The following is a 22,025-nucleotide window of genomic DNA, read 5'->3' on the forward strand; positions in this document are numbered from 1 at the left end:
CACAATAATTATGCTTATAGACTGGTTGCATATGACAAAAATTATAATTTCCAACCACCCATCATAGAAATTCCAGAAGCTAGATAGAACGGCCAAAACATAGATATAAGCAGCTTATAGCAGAACATAGATTGGTATTTTCCAAAGTGACCAGAGAGCAAATTGATGGCTATTTTTTATTTAGATTAGCAGGTTAGTATCTCCATGTTATAGGTGGGGAAGTATTTTAAAGTGAAAGTTACCAAGCAAGAAGTCATCAATCAGCAATTGCTATAATGCTTTGCATGAAGAACCAAAACATGTAGCGGCGCCCATATTAAAAAATTTTTGTAATTTTCACCGTTACGTGTCCTCTAAAAAACCCGAAAATCATTTTTATAATATTATTTATATATATATGTTGTTATTTTAACAGGCGATAAGCAGGTGAATGGCGACATTAAGGCATTTGAGAAAGGCAGAGATTTGCTACAAGCGAAAAAAATCCTTGCCTGTTCTGTACTTATTCTAGTTGATGGTATTTTTTTAAGTGGTATTGTTGGAGCAGCAATGAAAAAACAGGTTTGCATCAATAAACAGTTTGTCCCATCCTTATGATATTTATATAATGTGTATTAGATTGTTATATGTGAAATATTCCATTTGAGTGAATTACCTCGTCTAAGATCAAATAAGTGTTAATGATTTCTGCTTGATATTTTCCAATTTTCATGATTATTCTCTGTTACTTTTCTAATAACTATTATTGTATCTCTTTCAGTTTACTTATATTAGGTGAACGCTCTGCCAAACCAATTTATGCTTTACTTGACATTTTCAAATAAAACCATCTGATTTATTTTTAAAATTAAGCTTCACTTAATTTTTTTATTTGCAGGTATCTTACAACTATCATATCAAACTTGACAAATCTGGCAGCCCAGTGAATTCAAAGTGTGAATGTCTAGCAGGAAAGGGTTCCAATGCCACCTGCAAGCATGTTGCTGCAGTGCTGTTAATGGCTGATATTTTCTCTAATACTGGAGAAATTTCAATACAGAAATCATGTACAGAAGGTTTACAGACTTTTCAACAACCAAAGACATATTACAATGGTAACTTATTTTACCTGAGTGTCCTGTAAAAGCTATTAATTTCAACCAAAGAATTGAGAGAATAAACGAGTTTCATTTCTTTATATGTTTATGCCCCACCATAGACCAACAGTGCATGAGTTTTACGTCGTTATTGTTTTAAAGAGTTAAACATATATGGAAACATATGTCAAAGTTCAGAAACTATATCTCCGACAGGCCTTTAACTAGAGTTTTTGTTTTTTGTTTTCCTTCATTTTCCTTTATTTTATATTTTAGGTGCTCCAGTGAAAATTGAAAAACTTGCTAAAAGGAAACCAACAGAAATATTAGAGGACCCAAGACCACAGAAGTACAGAAATATGGAAGGGTTTACAGACCATGTCAGAAACACCATGATTAATTTTTGCTCTCAATCATCTCAAGACCTTACACTGAGATATATTTTTCCTGCAGCTGATATACAGGTACAATGGAAGTTGATGATTCATAAGAAAAACTTGAAAAAATATTTTTATTTTAAATAAAATTAACAAATTTTAGGTAATACAAAGAATAAAATTAACTTTAAACAACATTAACAATTTATACAGTCATATATTAGTAATAAACCTGTTTGAATCACACACATGATAAAGACAAAAATTTGCATGTTCTTGATTTTTGGAAAATTTACATTGCCTGTCGATTTTTAAACATACCACTTGTCTTGTAAAGTCAAATTTCTGGTGCTCACATAATACAATCTAAAAAACTATATATTAACAAAAGAAAGCAAGTAGCCTTCAGTTTTCATATTGCCAAATTCACTGTTATATGTAGTATATCTATATAAATTTTGTTAGTCAAAGGAAGATAACTCCATGTTTAAAAAATAATTCATATCATGTACATTGTAGTTAGATTTATGCACATGGCTTCTTTAATATTATTTTAAATTTGTATTGCAGACTGCCCATCTTGATCATGACTATCTGTCGTTATCATTTGCTGAATATTGGGTTGACAGAGCTTTAATGGTAAGATGAACAATTCATTTGCAGTATCAATTTATGTGTAAATCAATAAAAGGCAACTCCAAAATATCTTATGTACAATAAATATTAATGTATATAAACTCTTAAATAATTTTTATACTAAAATTTAACAATTCACAAACCCCGAATAAGGAATATTTAGCTAGCATTTAGCATAGAGGGTACCACTAACCAGACAATTTACCGATCTTTGTTGTACTCAAAATAGTTGAGTCTTTAATTATTTCGTTTCATTTTCAAAATGGGATAGTTTTCACACTTTTAAACATGTTTGAATTTATATTCAGTACCAAATAACTAATATTTCAATGTAACACATCTTATGATTGAATGCATGTTTTTGTTTCTTAATAAAGTTAAAAGGATTGAGTGAATTCATGAGATATCCTATAAACTACATAAAATATCTTATATAAAAAATAATCAAATATTTTATCTTATAAATTTTATCTTACATGTCTTATATATAGATTATAAGATATCTCATATAATTATCTTTATAAGATATCTTATAAATTATATGAGATATCTTACAAACTATATGAGATATCTTATATAGTTTATAAGATATATTGTATAGTTTATTAGATATCTAATATAGTTTTTAAGAAATCTTATATAGTTTATAAGATATCTCATAAAATTATATGAGATATCTTACAAACTATATGAGATATATCTAATAAACTATATGTGATATCTTTTAAACTATATAAAATAAAAAAAACTACTTGCTACATTTACATGCTGGAAATATTGATTTCACTGCTATTTTTGGTAACAGTACAACAGGCAAAATTTGCTGAAAAGGAGACAGAAGGGCAATCCAGCAACAAGAAATGGTTTTATTTAAGACAGTGGAGGATAACAGCATCTAGGTTTTGAGAAATTTCAAAGATGACCACAAGGAAAAATGTACAAAAACTATGTCAATCATTGTGCTCTCAAAAGTTCCTAAATGTAAAATCTGTATTGCATGGTAAAATGTACGAGCAGAAGGCAATATCACAGTTTGAACAAAAGTTTTAATTGAAATGTCAACCATGTAGACTGTTTATTTCTGCTGACAAACCATTTCTTGGAGCTTCCCCAGATGCTTTAATTGGAGATGATTGTGTTGTGGAGGTGAAGTGTCCATATACAGGACGAGATGAGAGTATTGTGCCAGGAGTTAATTTTTCTTTTTTGGAATATGGCAAAGATAACAATATATCATTAAGAAAATCATCAAAATATTACAACCAAATTCACGGTCAACTTTTTTTATCACAGATACAACATTGTTATATTATTGTTTATACATTTAAAGACCTCTTTGTTGAGAAAATTGAAATTAATCATGACTACTGTGTTGGTTGTCTGCTTCCAAAGTTGGAATTATTTAACTCCAAACACTTAAGGCCATATATTGCCTAAATGCTATAAAAAATTAATAAATTAATGAGACTTTATATTTTCTATATTGTTATTTTCTTAATTTTTTATCAGTGAGTTTGGGCCGGTCATTTTGAAAGTGACACCTACGTGCATTTTTGAACCACCCTTTGAAATTTATGCAAAATTTGTTATCCTCCTTACTTATTTAGAATCAATTCAGCCCCCCTCTTTTTGTGAATAATTCTCAATTTACGATATTTGACCCCCAGTAAAATAAGTAATTATAATATTTCCATCTGCAAAAATTGATACCCTATTTTGAGTTAATACAAAAGTTGAATCTCCTTTTACATTTACAGAAAAAAACTTGTAAAATCCTCATACATTTTGACCAGCCCTTAACCTAGATAAAAATTATATATAAGTTACATATTACAGATGATTTTTATTCGACTAGATACCAATAATGCTGCACTTGATAAAAAGCACCTTTTCGGATTATCACAATCTTTTCAATATTGATTGATATTGAAACATTGAAATACCAAATAAACATACTAAAGGCAATAAAGAGCATTAGGCACCGAAAATCTCATAAATATGACAAGCCAAAACTAGTTAAAAAGTATAATTAATTAGTGGAAACATCTCAGGAAGTATACTTTGAAACTATAAAAATAAGGTCAATTTTACTTTCTTCGGTTAAATTACAATATTAATATAAAAAAATGGGATCCTTTGAAAATCTCGACAAATTTATCAACAATTGCATTTTTGAAATTTGTCAATGCCTAACAAACAAATACAATTCTGTTACTCAGTGACAGTTTAATGTTTGGTAATTCAGACTTAAGAATTTTGAAACGTTTGGCTAATCCTATTACACATTCTATATTGATACGCTTAGATGCAACACGCCTATCCCTCACAATTTCTTCTGGCTCTAGTTGTGATTTTCCTTTCAGCATTGTAGGCGTATTAACATAAGCATCATTGTTTGCAAAGAGGTCTTGAACCATAATGCGTCGATCCGCCATAATATTATCCCCAGATTCAAACCTTGTTTTATCTAAAAGACTTGAGTCTTCAATAATCTGACTGTTACTGGTAGATCCCCCATAGCAGACTGAAATATACGATATAGTACCTCTTGGGGTACACCCAACCATAGTTTTCACAGTATTTTTGTGTTTGTAGGAAGACCAAGTCACACTCTGAATGTTTACGTCTTGAGATTTCTGGATTGGAATCTCAGTAGCATCAAGGATAACTCGAGTCCTTGGAAATTTTCTTTGACAATCTACTGGCATATGCTTATCCACAATGTCTTTTGATGAGCAAATATTTAATTCCTTCAGTTGAAAATAAAGGAAGTTAATCCAGGTATTAAAAATCCTAGCAATGGTAGAAACAGATAAATTAATTAGCAAGGATAATTCTACATCTTCTTTGGCACATCTGAGTTTAATCAATGTTATAAATAGCTGATCAGATGGATGAAGGCTTGAACATTTATATTTGAGCTCATATGCAGCAGGACCTAGTGCATGGAATAAGAACATGAAATTTTCATAAGATTTAAAACCTGTATAAAATGAAACTGCCTTTGAATTGTCCATGAAATTCTCAATCGAATACCGACCAAGTAACTCACACTGGATCTCCATGTCCTTGGGTACATGTACATGTACCAAGTAACTCACACTGGATCTCCATGTCCTTGGGTACATGTACATGTACCAAGTAACTCACACTGGATCTCCATGTCCTTGGGTACATGTACATGTACGTCAGGCTCTGAAGGTATGGAAATATTGGTACTATTCTGTGTAGACTCAACTTCAACCTCTTGTTGTATTCCTTGGTCAAGAGCTTTGTCCACACACATAGCTTTTCTCGATTGCATTCTCAAAGCTCTAGAGCTTACAATATTTATTTTGGGACGAAAGCTAAACACTGATGGTACTGAATCTATCTTTAGTCTACTTCGATCACCTGGAAACAAAGCATGAAACTGATCTTAAAAATATTACACACATGTGCTTGGAAACAATTTTTTTTATTTGGGCAATAAAACTACCTCATACATTCATTCTGCTTTATTTTTTGTTACCATTGCAGTGGGGATAGTACATGTATAACTTTACATACATTTTATAAATAATAATCAAGGCCAGGCTTATTAAGATTTTTTTTAATAGCGTTTAACAAGAAATCTTTGTTCAACATGCAATCACACTTATTGAGTAAGTTGGTCTATGACAAATAACCAAGTCTCCATGTTGCAGATGTGACCTATAATTGGTTGTATTTACAACTTAAGTAACTTTGTTGTGTGAGTCAAGGCTCCATGTTGAAGGCTGTACTGTAAACTTCATGCATAATTGCTTATGTTTATACTTTATGTATTCAATGGAGGGTACGTAGTCCCATTGGCAATCATAATACCACATCTTCTTAGGTTTAAATTATTTCAATTTGTACTTCATTAACCCTGGAGTGAATATATGCATGTAGTAAAACAACACATCGATAACAAACAGCTAATTTTAAATTATGAGCCACTTAAATTTTTTACATACATTTGTAACTCCCATTTACATCAAGTTAACTGAAAGTAGGAGATGACAGTTAATTTTTTTTTTATTTATCTTTTAAATTCTGAAATTATTTTGACCCCAATTTTCCATTGTTATGATCATATTATTATTAAGAAAAATGAGGAATTCTTTTGTCTATCTATTAACTTATGCCTTACTCAAATTCTCTTTACTTGTAGTCTTCCTGAAAATGTAAAACGAAACCACAAAGCAACACAAACTTTATAACACAAATTCATGCTAAAACAATAACAATCTTTTTCAGAAACAATGTCAGTCAGCTGTGATCATAATGATTGTGCCCAATACATGTGATCCTTGAACATTTACAGGTGTTTAGTAATACAATTTATAAAAAAATACAAACACATTGTTATATTAGAAACGGTAAAACACAAGCTTGAACAGTTGGTATAACTTGATATCAATACAAAGCTACTTACATGTATGCTGCTAGTTTTACAGAAAAAATGATATATTTTTTTTTATTTAATGTTTACCTACCACCCCCTAAAAACCCCCTTTCTGGTCACTAAAAATCCAACTTCTGACATTAATTCATGCCGTAATAGAATACGAATAAACTACACGTAGATCATACAAAATTTACCTAATAATGTCTCCTTGTAATCATTTGCTGTAAAATGTTGATGGCAAACAATGTCGTGTTTTCCCGGTTTTCATAGACCTTTGGTAGGGTCAGATCTATGTCAATCATTGTGCTCTCAAAAGTTCCTAAATGTAAAATCTGTATTGCATGGTAAAATGTACGAGCAGAAGGCAATATCACAGTTTGAACAAAAGTTTTAATTGAAATGTCAACCATGTAGACTGTTTATTTCTGCTGACAAACCATTTCTTGGAGCTTCCCCAGATGCTTTAATTGGAGATGATTGTGTTGTGGAGGTGAAGTGTCCATATACAGGACGAGATGAGAGTATTGTGCCAGGAGTTAATTTTTCTTTTTTGGAATATGGCAAAGATAACAATATATCATTAAGAAAATCATCAAAATATTACAACCAAATTCACGGTCAACTTTTTTTATCACAGATACAACATTGTTATATTATTGTTTATACATTTAAAGACCTCTTTGTTGAGAAAATTGAAATTAATCATGACTACTGTGTTGGTTGTCTGCTTCCAAAGTTGGAATTATTTAACTCCAAACACTTAAGGCCATATATTGCCTAAATGCTATAAAAAATTAATAAATTAATGAGACTTTATATTTTCTATATTGTTATTTTCTTAATTTTTTATCAGTGAGTTTGGGCCGGTCATTTTGAAAGTGACACCTACGTGCATTTTTGAACCACCCTTTGAAATTTATGCAAAATTTGTTATCCTCCTTACTTATTTAGAATCAATTCAGCCCCCCTCTTTTTGTGAATAATTCTCAATTTACGATATTTGACCCCCAGTAAAATAAGTAATTATAATATTTCCATCTGCAAAAATTGATACCCTATTTTGAGTTAATACAAAAGTTGAATCTCCTTTTACATTTACAGAAAAAAACTTGTAAAATCCTCATACATTTTGACCAGCCCTTAACCTAGATAAAAATTATATATAAGTTACATATTACAGATGATTTTTATTCGACTAGATACCAATAATGCTGCACTTGATAAAAAGCACCTTTTCGGATTATCACAATCTTTTCAATATTGATTGATATTGAAACATTGAAATACCAAATAAACATACTAAAGGCAATAAAGAGCATTAGGCACCGAAAATCTCATAAATATGACAAGCCAAAACTAGTTAAAAAGTATAATTAATTAGTGGAAACATCTCAGGAAGTATACTTTGAAACTATAAAAATAAGGTCAATTTTACTTTCTTCGGTTAAATTACAATATTAATATAAAAAAATGGGATCCTTTGAAAATCTCGACAAATTTATCAACAATTGCATTTTTGAAATTTGTCAATGCCTAACAAACAAATACAATTCTGTTACTCAGTGACAGTTTAATGTTTGGTAATTCAGACTTAAGAATTTTGAAACGTTTGGCTAATCCTATTACACATTCTATATTGATACGCTTAGATGCAACACGCCTATCCCTCACAATTTCTTCTGGCTCTAGTTGTGATTTTCCTTTCAGCATTGTAGGCGTATTAACATAAGCATCATTGTTTGCAAAGAGGTCTTGAACCATAATGCGTCGATCCGCCATAATATTATCCCCAGATTCAAACCTTGTTTTATCTAAAAGACTTGAGTCTTCAATAATCTGACTGTTACTGGTAGATCCCCCATAGCAGACTGAAATATACGATATAGTACCTCTTGGGGTACACCCAACCATAGTTTTCACAGTATTTTTGTGTTTGTAGGAAGACCAAGTCACACTCTGAATGTTTACGTCTTGAGATTTCTGGATTGGAATCTCAGTAGCATCAAGGATAACTCGAGTCCTTGGAAATTTTCTTTGACAATCTACTGGCATATGCTTATCCACAATGTCTTTTGATGAGCAAATATTTAATTCCTTCAGTTGAAAATAAAGGAAGTTAATCCAGGTATTAAAAATCCTAGCAATGGTAGAAACAGATAAATTAATTAGCAAGGATAATTCTACATCTTCTTTGGCACATCTGAGTTTAATCAATGTTATAAATAGCTGATCAGATGGATGAAGGCTTGAACATTTATATTTGAGCTCATATGCAGCAGGACCTAGTGCATGGAATAAGAACATGAAATTTTCATAAGATTTAAAACCTGTATAAAATGAAACTGCCTTTGAATTGTCCATGAAATTCTCAATCGAATACCGACCAAGTAACTCACACTGGATCTCCATGTCCTTGGGTACATGTACATGTACCAAGTAACTCACACTGGATCTCCATGTCCTTGGGTACATGTACATGTACCAAGTAACTCACACTGGATCTCCATGTCCTTGGGTACATGTACATGTACGTCAGGCTCTGAAGGTATGGAAATATTGGTACTATTCTGTGTAGACTCAACTTCAACCTCTTGTTGTATTCCTTGGTCAAGAGCTTTGTCCACACACATAGCTTTTCTCGATTGCATTCTCAAAGCTCTAGAGCTTACAATATTTATTTTGGGACGAAAGCTAAACACTGATGGTACTGAATCTATCTTTAGTCTACTTCGATCACCTGGAAACAAAGCATGAAACTGATCTTAAAAATATTACACACATGTGCTTGGAAACAATTTTTTTTATTTGGGCAATAAAACTACCTCATACATTCATTCTGCTTTATTTTTTGTTACCATTGCAGTGGGGATAGTACATGTATAACTTTACATACATTTTATAAATAATAATCAAGGCCAGGCTTATTAAGATTTTTTTTAATAGCGTTTAACAAGAAATCTTTGTTCAACATGCAATCACACTTATTGAGTAAGTTGGTCTATGACAAATAACCAAGTCTCCATGTTGCAGATGTGACCTATAATTGGTTGTATTTACAACTTAAGTAACTTTGTTGTGTGAGTCAAGGCTCCATGTTGAAGGCTGTACTGTAAACTTCATGCATAATTGCTTATGTTTATACTTTATGTATTCAATGGAGGGTACGTAGTCCCATTGGCAATCATAATACCACATCTTCTTAGGTTTAAATTATTTCAATTTGTACTTCATTAACCCTGGAGTGAATATATGCATGTAGTAAAACAACACATCGATAACAAACAGCTAATTTTAAATTATGAGCCACTTAAATTTTTTACATACATTTGTAACTCCCATTTACATCAAGTTAACTGAAAGTAGGAGATGACAGTTAATTTTTTTTTTATTTATCTTTTAAATTCTGAAATTATTTTGACCCCAATTTTCCATTGTTATGATCATATTATTATTAAGAAAAATGAGGAATTCTTTTGTCTATCTATTAACTTATGCCTTACTCAAATTCTCTTTACTTGTAGTCTTCCTGAAAATGTAAAACGAAACCACAAAGCAACACAAACTTTATAACACAAATTCATGCTAAAACAATAACAATCTTTTTCAGAAACAATGTCAGTCAGCTGTGATCATAATGATTGTGCCCAATACATGTGATCCTTGAACATTTACAGGTGTTTAGTAATACAATTTATAAAAAAATACAAACACATTGTTATATTAGAAACGGTAAAACACAAGCTTGAACAGTTGGTATAACTTGATATCAATACAAAGCTACTTACATGTATGCTGCTAGTTTTACAGAAAAAATGATATATTTTTTTTTATTTAATGTTTACCTACCACCCCCTAAAAACCCCCTTTCTGGTCACTAAAAATCCAACTTCTGACATTAATTCATGCCGTAATAGAATACGAATAAACTACACGTAGATCATACAAAATTTACCTAATAATGTCTCCTTGTAATCATTTGCTGTAAAATGTTGATGGCAAACAATGTCGTGTTTTCCCGGTTTTCATAGACCTTTGGTAGGGTCAGATCTTTTTAGGGGCAACCCTCCACTTCAGACACAGCTCAGGATTTGAAGGGAATTTGTGACCCCCACTCACAGAACATCCTGGGACACAACATCTTGTTGGCATCTTGTTATTACGTCAGGACGTTAGGGACCGCCATACATTTTCATAAGATACAAGCGCCTAACTGATAGAAAAAACGCTCAGGTAACCAACGCTAATTTTCCGGATGAAATTGGTGATTGTTAACCATTATATATGTAAAAGATTTATAAAAAGAAAAATGGTGGTTAATGGGCAAAATTTTTTAAGGCATTCAAATGGATAAAACCAGAGGATTCCGAAAATCTGACAGAAATTCCAAAACATGACAAGCGAACATCCTTAAGATAAACGTGCACGTCAGTACTCTTAGATATCTGTTTTGTCATTATGTCAATTGTTTTCTGTGCATCGTGCTGATCTGATGAGTCATGTCATTTTCAAATAAATTTAATACTTATTTTGTGCTGTCACATCACTGTCTCAGGGTACGGGGACGTAGTCTGCAATCACACATATGGCTAACACTGTGTCATCCTGTACGTGCCTTTTGTCAGTAGGGAGCATGTAAAACAAAGCTTGTCGTTAGTTGCTGTCTGTAATATTTGTTTTTCATTTATTGTATTGTTTTTTTTTCATTTTTTGAAGTTTTTGGTTTTGGAGACACAAATGATGACCCCTAAAATGCAAAGTTTTATTTATAAATACACAAAGTTGATCATGGGGGAACATATGCATATGGTTCACTGTAGGAGGAGTTATCTGTAAACGCTATGCACTGTATACTAAAATAATGGCAAAGTTCAACTCTTTCCAAAATCGCAAATTTTGATAAAAATCAAACATGACCCTGATCACTTGCACACCTTAAATATATGTACAAACAGCCAGCAAAGTGAAAACTGCATGCCTAATATTCAAACTGTAGGAGGAGTCATCCGGAAACGCTATGCACCTCTTATCCAAGAAAATACTCCAAAAAAATGACAAAGTTTAACTATCTCCCAATGTCCCAAAAGAGGAAATATTGATAAAAATCAAAACCCTGAGTGACCATAAACACAAACAGCCAGCAAAGTAAAAACTTCCTAGCATTCAAACTGTAAGAAAAGTAACATGGATTAGCTATATACCCATAATGACACGGACGGGCGGACGGAAGGACATACAGACGGGCAGGGGTAAAACAATATATGATGCGGGGGCATAAAAACACAAACTTTTTCTTAATGCCATTTATTGGTCATGATGAAAATTCTATCCCTGTTAATAAAATTCCATACAGTTATTGATATTTGAAAACTTTAACCCAAGACTAAATCTAAATATTAACTTAAAAAGTCATTTATCAGTAAAGTAAGGAAAAATGATACAAATATTTCAAATTTTACTTACTTGAAGAACTTTTTCAAAATATCATTCAATGATGCTTTGACAAAGTTATAGATATCAAAAGAAAACTAAAACCTCAGACTGTATCTAAATAAACTCATCATAGATACCAGGCATCAAATTTTGAACGTTTGACGCAGGGTGAGTCTTCAAAGAATCACCAGTGACGCTTGAATCAAAAAAGTTGTAAGACCTAAAAAAAGTACAAAGTTGAGTATTGGGGACCAAAAATTCTATTCACGAAATTAAAAATCCTTAGTAATTGGAAAAATTTTGTAAACAGTTAATTTACAATAACATTAGTGTAAAAGAAAACTGACAACAGTAAAATATTGAAAAAAATTAAAAAAATAATTCTCTGGATGCTGTCATTATTTAGAATTTTTTTTACGTCTGTCAGTTAAATAAATTCTGTGACGGTTAGAGAAAAATGTTGACGTTTTAAAAACGAAAATAACCAAGGGATGATTCTAAATGTCGATGACACGACTAGAGAAGGATAAGTTTAGTTTCAAAACAAAATTTTATTTTTCAAAAGTGCACACATTACAATCATGCAATAGAAATACAGGGATTGCGAAACAAGAACTTAAATAAATCCGTTCCCCATAGAAGGATTGTTATGTCTAGATTTGGCGATTTTAGTTGCAGGCTAGACAAATAGAAAATTGTAAAACTGGAAATATTAAAAATGTCAAGATTTTTTGGGTGTAAGACATCTTTTTGTAGTGAATTTTGAACTACTTTAATTTTCAAAACTTGTGTTGGATTTTTGACACCATTATTTATAGAAAACATTTTCAAAGTGTGCCTGTGCTACGATAACATTAAATTCAATAGCTTCTCGAGTTTATTTCCAGTATACAAAATTTATTTTACAAAATCAGTCATTTCTTATTCATATTTATATTGCAGATCATTAAATATAAGAATAAAAAACTGAACACAAATACTCTGTTTTCAAATACTTGCATTGCGAAAACTTGAAAAAAAAATAGGGGGGGGGGGGGGGGGGTGTCTTGTGTATATAAAATTCAAAAGTCAGAAGATTTTGCCACTAGCTGATTCTGATAACAATCTATTCGTGTGGAACAACACTTTTACAATAAATAGTACGTAGTAGAGAATTGATAAGAAGTAGTGGATTCGTAAACGATAATCAACGAGCGACTTTAGTCGCAAGTTGATTATCGTTTCCGAATCCACTACTTCTTATCAATTCTCTAGCTTAACTTATTTCTAGTAAAACGACTGTCTGTTTTATGTTTTGACAATGAATCAACGGAATTTCATAAAAATAATTTCGTATTTTGTCTTTTTTATTCTATAATAGCTGGAAATGATTATATCCACACGGTTCACGTCTATATTTAAGTTAACATAAGTTTAATATAACTTAAATGGGTTGCTAGCTCCCCTTTTTATTACCAGATTTCATACTTGTATATTTATATTTCATTTAATGCTTTATCATTACAAAGTATTTAAATTATATAGATTTTGGTATTTATGATTTATTCAAAAAGACATATATAAATATACAGAATTTATTGACCTTTTTTTGAATAGTTAAAAAATTGTAATTACCAAAATTTAGAAACCTTTGAAATTTACATATATAGCTTTTAGCAATCTGTTAATGTTTACAGCTGATTAAATATTGTCTACAATTTAACCGTACTAAGTCAAATACATATATTTAGCGTAGTTGCCATAATACTACAATTTCATGATGTAGTAGAGAATTGATAAGAAGTAGTGGATTCGTAAACGATAATCAACGAGCGACTTTAGTCGCAAGTTGATTATCGTTTCCGAATCCACTACTTCTTATCAATTCTCTAGCTTAACCCATTTCTAGTAAAACGACTGTCTGTTTTATGTTTTGACAATGAATCAACGGAATTTCATAAAAATAATTTCGTATTTTGTCTTTTTTATTTTATAATAGCTGGAAATGATTATATCCACACGGTTCACGTCTATATTTAAGTTAACATACGTTTAATATAACTTAGATGGGTTGTTAGCTCCCCTTTTTATTACCAGATTTCATACTTGTATATTTATATTTCATTTAATGCTTTATCATTACAAAGTATTTAAATTATATAGATTTTGGTATTTATGATTTATTCAAAAAGACATATATAAATATACAGAATTTATTTATCTTTTTTTGAATAGTTAAAAAATTGTAATTACCAAAATTTAGAAACCTTTGAAATTTACATATATAGTATTTAGCAATCTGCTATTGTTGACAGCTGATTAAGGATTGTCTACAATTTAACCGTACTAAGTCAAATACATATATTTAGCGTAGTTGCCATAATACTACAATTTCATGATGCTCCAGTTAATGATGCTTTCCGAAATAAATAAAATAATTGCTTAAGGTCTTTTTTGAACAATTATACATGAATTTTGTTTAAACTGTTTCCCTTTCATTAAGTTTAGATTATTTTTAACGTTATTACATTTGGCATCCATCGTAAACCAGTCAATAAACTAGTATTATCTGTGGTACGCATTCTGAATCTCCAGCAGAATTGCTCTTGCTACAGATGTACAATGTATAATTATGTAAATTTTTTACTTTTACATTCAAGCTGTTCGTAGCCGTGATCGTCTAGTCGTGGTACCGAAAAACATAACTGTGACATTAACAGTGCCAAGTTCAAACCTTGTACCCGAATTGAAATGTTTTCATTGTAATTTTTTTCTCAACAAAACTATTGTTTTAATATTAGAGGTATTATATACTTCATTTTCATTTAAAGGCGATGATTTTGTTTCTGGTTTTACAATCAAAGAAGTAGTTTTACGGTCGTAGCTTATATATCACACTTTATTCAAATTAGAGTCCGTTCAATGTTGACGTGATGTATATTTGGACCATTTATAATCAAACAAAGAAAAAAATATTGATAGTACGATATCATTATAAGACTAAAATCATAAGTAAGTATTTGCTATGTTAAAAAGAAAAAGTCCTTGTACGTTAAAAGTGACAAGTGTAATGGGCATATGAATGTTTATTTTATCAAGGAATTGCACTAATATATACAATTCCTTGATTCTCTAGTGTTTAGAACTAGTGTGTAATAGCCACAATCGTATAAAGACCCATCGGTTCATTATAACGATGTTGAAAATCGACCAATGTTCAAACCTGACATCGTGAATAAACTCTGTTTTAAGATATTTCCATACTGCTATATAACTATAATCAAGAACGTTCAAATGTAGAACATAATACTCCTTAAAAAATAACGCCCAAAATAAAACAATTTAAATAAATTTGAAAAGAACATGAACAAATCCAGACATAGTATATATATTTTATTAGATAACAAAAGCGAATTATCTCTGAGACAGACATACAGTTTATTGACATGTATTGACAGTTGTGCGCTTTATGAGTGTTATTTAAATATTGATTTATGTCAGCACTCGTGGTATAGTGGTATCATGCATAGACTGAAGACTCTACTGATTATGAAGAAAATACGCGCGAGTTCGAACCCTTCATATGCCACTCGTTTTTGAGAGGATACAAATCGTAAGATAAAAGTTTAAAGTTATAAAACAAGTTATCTTAAGTTAACGAAGTGGTCAGTGGATTCTTAAAAAATAATCTACTGTAATAACAATAGACTGACGTCAGAGAAATGGGTTAAATATGTGGTAATTTCTGGTCAGTCAATTACATATTGTGGTAATCAGAAGATTTTCTGCTGTGATGACAAATACATAAGTGTATGAATAAATGAGTTATCAATAATTTGTTATTGGGATAATGTTCTTGCTATTATGCTGAAGAAACTCAAAAGCTTGCGTTTCTCCTATAGCTGTGCTCTGAACTTTTATGAAAAAGAATTGCAGGCATTTCGTATGAAGCACAAATAACAAAGTCTTAAAGCTCTGAAGAAATGAAAGGAAACTTTATTTAAACGGAATGTCACATAATTCCTATAAACTAGAATAGAAAATGAAAAATACAGGTTTGTTTTTCAAAACAACTTTCAATAAAACAAAAAAAGGATGAGGTTAATTTTATGAATAATTAACGCTGTACAGAAATGCTCGACCATCTTTGTCGTTAGAAACAAGCAAATATTTGAATTTGTTGTTGAAGGAAACAGCCCAAGGAGAACCACATAAGTCTGTTTGGGACAGGAGTATTTTGTGCTTTGTGCCATCAGCGGATATCACAATAACGTTGTTTGATTCGACCCCGGCTACGATGGCATTTCCGTGTTCATCTACTGCGATACCTCTTGGTTTTTTTAGAACCTTTTCGTTCGTAAATGTCCATACAATATCCCCGTTTCTTTTATGACAAACAATCGTATTCGTATCTTTCTTTACAGAGTAAAGAGTGTTGTTTAATTCGGTAATACTTCTTGACACCACCGTACTGACAATATCATCTGTCTTGTTATCTTCCAACCGGAATTCTTTCATTTGTCCGTTCTCGAGGCATACTATAAAGGTGCCTTCAGTGTAAATTAAGCAAAGAGCAGGGTCAGACGTACTGATATTTTTGATTGTTTTCCCAGATTTCAGACTAATTAGTTCAATATTTTTCTGTGTATATGATATTACGGCAACAGTTTCATTGTCAACACATGTAACATCAATGATTGTTTGCATGATGCTGCTAATTTTATTCTCTGTTTTTCCGTCAGCTGCAATCAATATCAAATACGAAGGATCATAATTTGACACTATGAAGTTTCCATTTGGCAAAATACAACAGCCTGACACATTGAAAGCATTTGTGTTCATTTTTGTTTTTAATTCCAGTGTCATATGCTCTAAAGAACTTGTAGATTTTGCATTCTCTTTTATCATTTGAGCCTGACCAAGCATCCGTCTTTTTAATGATAATTTACTAGGCATGACATGCACGTCAATTTTTCCAAACTTAGTTCTTTCGTTGATTATATTATGCAATAAAGTGTTCAAATGGTAAGAAACTACAGTTTGAGACAAATGGTTACCGTCAATCCAAGACTGCAAGTCGTTACTTGTTTTATTTAGTTTGGTTTCTAAATTCGTTATCCCTAAAAATGTTTGCATATCTGTTGCATGTTTCTTGATGCTTTCTACATCTTGTATCCATTCCTCGATATCCCTTTGGTTTTTAGTCAAGGCCATAATAAAGCTCTGTATTTCTTTAGTTGAATTTTCTACAGCTTTGGCCAGTTCAGCAATAAAATGGTCTTGTAATTTATCAAGATGGTGATTAATCTGCTGTCGAGTCACAGAAATCTCGGATTCGATTCTCTCTATTGAAGCTGATATTGAATACATATTCATTCGTCTGTCTTCCAGAATAAGAGCAACGTTCCCTTTCATTTCCTGAAGTGAGGACACGATTTCTGTAAAAGCTACAGATGTTTTAACATTTTTAACGACATCTGCAAGGGGGGATATTTCTTTGCATTTTCTGTGCTTTTCTGATATAACACATTTTCTACAAGCACATTCGTTATGTTCTTTGCAAAACAATAAATATTTTTCATCGTGCTCATCGCAGTGCAGTTTTATGTTTTCAATAAAAGCTGGCAGCGTTTCATATTTACCAATAGGAAAAACAGTGTGGTTTCGTGAGGCCTTAGAAAAGCTATGATGTTCTTTGCATTCTTGGCACAATCCTTCGTTACAATCAGAGCACCAAACAACAGAAAGCTTCGAAATATGTCGCAAATCACAAATACAACAATTTTCAAACGAGGTAGCCATAGCCTGTAAACAAACAAACACTTTTATTTTTAAAATATTAACAATCCCATATGGTCTTATATAAATTTATATTTCATAACAAACATCGATTATTGATTGTGTATGTGTCCAATACTTTTGTCCTATGCCTTTTTTATGCAGCTGAATGCAAATTTTGCCATCACCGTGGAATATGCACATCTATATCTTACTAACCCTCTGTGTCTAAGTTGTATTTTGTATTCTATATTTGTCTGTGTTATTATTCATAGGAATATCTGACACACTGCAGGCTTTATTAAATATGGCATTTCATTGTTTATACCTTTATAACGAAGAATAATGCATTACTATGTTTCAGAGTATTAAGTGTTCAGAACAAACAGAGAATCTTAAATTTTTACCGAATCTGTTTGAGGCCATCTTTAAAATTGAGAATGGAAATGGGGAATGTGTCAAAAAGACAACTACCCGACCAAAGAGCAGAAAACAGCCGAAAGCCGCCAATTGCATCTCTACATTGATGTAGAAAAAAATTTCACGAGCAGAACATTGTCAGAAAATGACAGCATCGATGATATTTATTATAAGCACTAAAAGGATTTACTACCAAACTGGTGATAACTCTAGTAATATCTGTTGTAAGTTTAATATTAAAATAAGAAGATGTTGTATGATTGCCAATGAGACAACTCTTCACAAAAGACGAAATAAAATCGTACCTTTCTAAATTTTACAGACGCCATCACGGTTGACAGTTATGGAAGATTCGTTTCACAGATGATAGCGGATATGTTTCAAATATAAAAAAGAAGATGTGGTTTGATTGCCAATGAGAAAACTCTCCACAAGAGAAAAAATGACACAGAAATTAACAACTATAGGTCACCGTACAGCCTTCAACAATGAAAAAAGCCCATACCACATAGTCAGCTATAAAAGGCCCCGAAATGACAAATGTTAAACAATTCAAACGAGAAAACTAACGGCCTAATTTATGTACTAAAAATTGAACGAAAAACAAATATGTAACACATCAACAAACGACAACCACTGAATTACAGGCTCCTGACTTGGGACAGGCACACACATACAGAATGTGGCGGGGTTAAACATGTTAGCGGGATCCCAACCCTCCCCTAACCTAGGACAGTGGTGTAACAGTACAACATAAGAACGAACTATAAAAATCAGTTGAAAAAGTCTTAACTCATCAGATGAATAGATACAATCCTGTTCCCTTTTCCCCGAATGTGACCTTCCGAATTTTAACTATAATCGGGTTTGTAATAACATGAGCAACACGACGGGAGCCACATGTGGTGCAGGATCTGCTAACTCTTCCGGAAATGGCCCTTAATGTTTTTATGGTGTTCGTGTTATTCAGTCTTTAGTTTTCTATGTTGTGTTTTGTGTATTATTGTTTGTCTCTTTATCATTTTCTTTTTTAGACATGGCGTTTTGTTAGTTTATTTTCGACCTTTGTTATCCGTACTATTAGTACTTTGTCATTTTCTGATATATAAATAGAAATAAAAGAACCCCTTGTCTTTGATTAGACATGCCCCGGTCAGATAAACAAGACTATATGCTACAACAATTTCACTGTGAAATACTAATCATGACACTATTTTACAACGGAATACTGCAAATGACATTATTTTTTCTGTAATACTGTCCGTGAAAATATTTCCTTTTAAAATAATTTCCTCCCCGAGACTCATCCGCCATAATACTATGAGAGTGTTCTACATATTTTGAAATATTGTCCTTGAAATGTATTTCATAACCATGCAAGATGCATCTAAATGTTTGCAATACGGAAATATTTATTATGTATATCTAAAAATACTGTTAGGCAAATACATATTTCAACAAATACATATTCCAACATTAAAACCTTTTAAATGGGAATTTATAGTTGATGAATATAACTGTTTCAAATATACTTGTTTTGTTTTAATCAATAACATTAAACACGTTTATTAAATGATATCTATGTCTATAATTTCCCTTTAGTGAGACGACATTTATGAAATATTTTTCGAGATATAGACAAACTCTAATTATGTTTAACTTTCCTATAACGACGCGTATTTCATTCTAATCAAACTATGAAATATTGGCAGTATGCATAGACAAATTTTAGTAGGAAATTGTCCTTCTCTGGACATTATTTCATAGACGGAGACAAAATATGAAGATCAATAATTATGAAATTTTGTCCGGAGGGATATTTTAAAGACCAATATTTTACTTTATACATACTTACATAAAGTTTTTGTAGGACATTATGAGAAATTTAGGCAACTAAGAATAAGATTCATTCGATAAAATAGGAATACAATCTAAACCAATCTGTTTTTTTTTTAAATTATCGGCCTGATGCGGAAGAGGATATAATAAATTCTAAATTTCGGTAACATGAATAAATAGTCTAGTGCATGGTAGGTTTGGCAAGTATACTAGTTCAAAATGAAAAGTGATTTAAGTTGATTGATAAACTCGTTGAATTTAAAAAAGGCAATTTTTTCTGTTTATCTTAAAAAATAAAACATTACATACATCTCAAAATAAACTTGAACCACATATTTGGGTGACAGTTGAAAATCTTCTGGACTTCACTCGACCTAATGTACAATGTAACCCATCCGGATATATATTCTGGAGTGAAAGATTTGCTTTAAATAAAATTGAGAATGGAAATGGGTAATGTGTCAAAGAGACAACAACCCGACCAAAGAGCAGATAACAGCCGAAGGCCACCAATGGGTCTTCAATGCAGCGAGAAATTCCCGCACACGGAGGCGTGCTTCAGCTGGCCCCGAAACAAAAAATGTATACTTGTTCAGTGATAATGGACGTCATACTAAACTCCGATATATAAATAAAAGAAACTAAAATTAAAAATATACAAGACTTACAAAGGCCAAAGGCTTTGACTTGGGACAGGCGCAAATATTTTGAGATCTCAACCCTGCCCCTATACCTCTAGCCAATGTAGAACACACACTCCATTATCTAGTATATTATAAGAGTATAAACCTGAAGCACGGGGAGGCACTCTACTGTCTCCATACAGCACTAAAGACAAACTCTGTAAAAAATTTTAAAACCTGTTTTTCGTATCCACTTCACACGTATTTGTAATAAAATAGCATTTATTAAGCTTGTGTACATACCTTGAATGAAATCAAACATATCAAACATACAACCATTAACTGTTAAAAAATAAGGAAATAAATTATACGTCATTTCCCTGTAATCACGTGAACATAGAATAGGTTAGATAATTTTTAAAACATGAAAAATAACAATAGGAAGTTCAAAGTAACATAGTTATCTGGCATATTTGGTTTCAAATAGAAATGGCAACTGGTTACAAATAATTTCAAACTAAAATTTAAATTAAAAAGATTAACCGAAGGCACCAATGCATTAAACTTTAATGCTCATCTGGATTAATATTCTGTATTGTATCCAAGTTTTCAAGTAATGACAGTTTGTAGCTTTTAGTGTTTAATAATTAATTTTGTAAAATAAGAAAAGGGTTATTTATTTGTACTCTCCCAAAGAAGTCCTTTTATATATGTGATGTCGTTTTGTCGAATTGCAATTAAAGATATGTAAAATGGAATTAAAGTAGATGTTTTTAAAACACAACATTATTTTCGGAAAATATTGCTAATTTTCATTTTCTGAAAAAAGGAAGGAACACGCAAACCCGAGACAGCTGAAAGGCCAGCAAAAATTGGTGCTAATTTTTGTTGATGCTTTTTGATAAGAAATTTATAAACTGGAAATAAGGTACTTATTATACATTATATGATACGCTACTGTCAAACTGTTTATCTTGCACACGTCAATGAAAAGCACTGTTGGATCTTAGTTCTTAATAAAACAAAAATGTAAACATCTTCCAATGAATTTTCTCTTTTAAGGATTTACTTTTTTTATTCTTTATTACTCGGAGTATTCATCGATTTTCCTTTGTCTAGTATACAAAGTCCTGATATTCTATTATAATTTCCAGTTTCAGCAGGGGATGACAAAAAAAAAAAGATACATAAAAATTTGTGATTAAAGTACTCAATTTGCCTTATAACCTAGATGCATTTCTGTAATTTTTTATTTCTTATAACTTTGTTTCTTATTTGTACTTATATGTTGCTCCTTCAGTGTTGGAACTCATTATGTAAAGGTAAGTCTACGGGAATATGGGCTATGAAGACAGTGAAAGTGTTAAAGTATGTACAAGTCACATTGGACTGTTAAAAGGGAATTTTCGCATTACTGATTTCAATTCTTGACACGCTAGAGCTCGATATTTGA

The 22,025-nt window shown here is 31.5% G+C and overlaps 2 protein-coding genes across 2 annotated transcripts; one reads left to right on the forward strand and one right to left on the reverse strand.

Annotated features, from left to right (window-relative positions):
• Positions 1-549: 549 nt before the first annotated feature.
• On the forward strand, positions 550-1,999 carry LOC127705567 (uncharacterized). The gene is made up of 4 exons (XM_052209896.1): positions 550-561; positions 878-1,094; positions 1,353-1,540; positions 1,973-1,999. Exons 1-4 carry the CDS (start codon positions 550-552, stop codon positions 1,997-1,999), a joined length of 444 nt encoding a protein of 147 aa, XP_052065856.1.
• A 13,647-nt stretch (positions 2,000-15,646) lies between these two features.
• Positions 15,647-20,893, reverse strand: LOC127706828 (uncharacterized). The gene is made up of 2 exons (XM_052211531.1): positions 20,876-20,893; positions 15,647-17,717 (listed from the first exon to the last, which is right to left on the reverse strand). Exon 2 carries the CDS (start codon positions 17,712-17,714, stop codon positions 16,020-16,022), a length of 1,695 nt encoding a protein of 564 aa, XP_052067491.1. The 5' UTR covers positions 17,715-17,717; positions 20,876-20,893; the 3' UTR covers positions 15,647-16,019.
• Between the last annotated feature and the right edge of the window lie 1,132 nt (positions 20,894-22,025).

This window comes from Mytilus californianus, unplaced genomic scaffold (assembly GCF_021869535.1).
Source record: "Mytilus californianus isolate M0D057914Y unplaced genomic scaffold, xbMytCali1.0.p SCAF_6, whole genome shotgun sequence".
Classification (NCBI taxonomy): Eukaryota; Metazoa; Mollusca; class Bivalvia; order Mytilida; family Mytilidae; genus Mytilus; species Mytilus californianus.

Coding starts and splice junctions, on each gene's coding strand:
- LOC127705567 (XM_052209896.1), top strand. Junction 1,095..1,352: donor ACCAAAGACATATTACAATG/GTAACTTATTTT, acceptor TTTATATTTTAG/GTGCTCCAGTGAAAATTGAA. Junction 1,541..1,972: donor TTCCTGCAGCTGATATACAG/GTACAATGGAAG, acceptor TGTACATTGTAG/TTAGATTTATGCACATGGCT.
- LOC127706828 (XM_052211531.1), bottom strand. CDS start 17,714: ATGGCTACCTCGTTTGAAAATTGTTGTATTTGTGATTTGCGACATATT.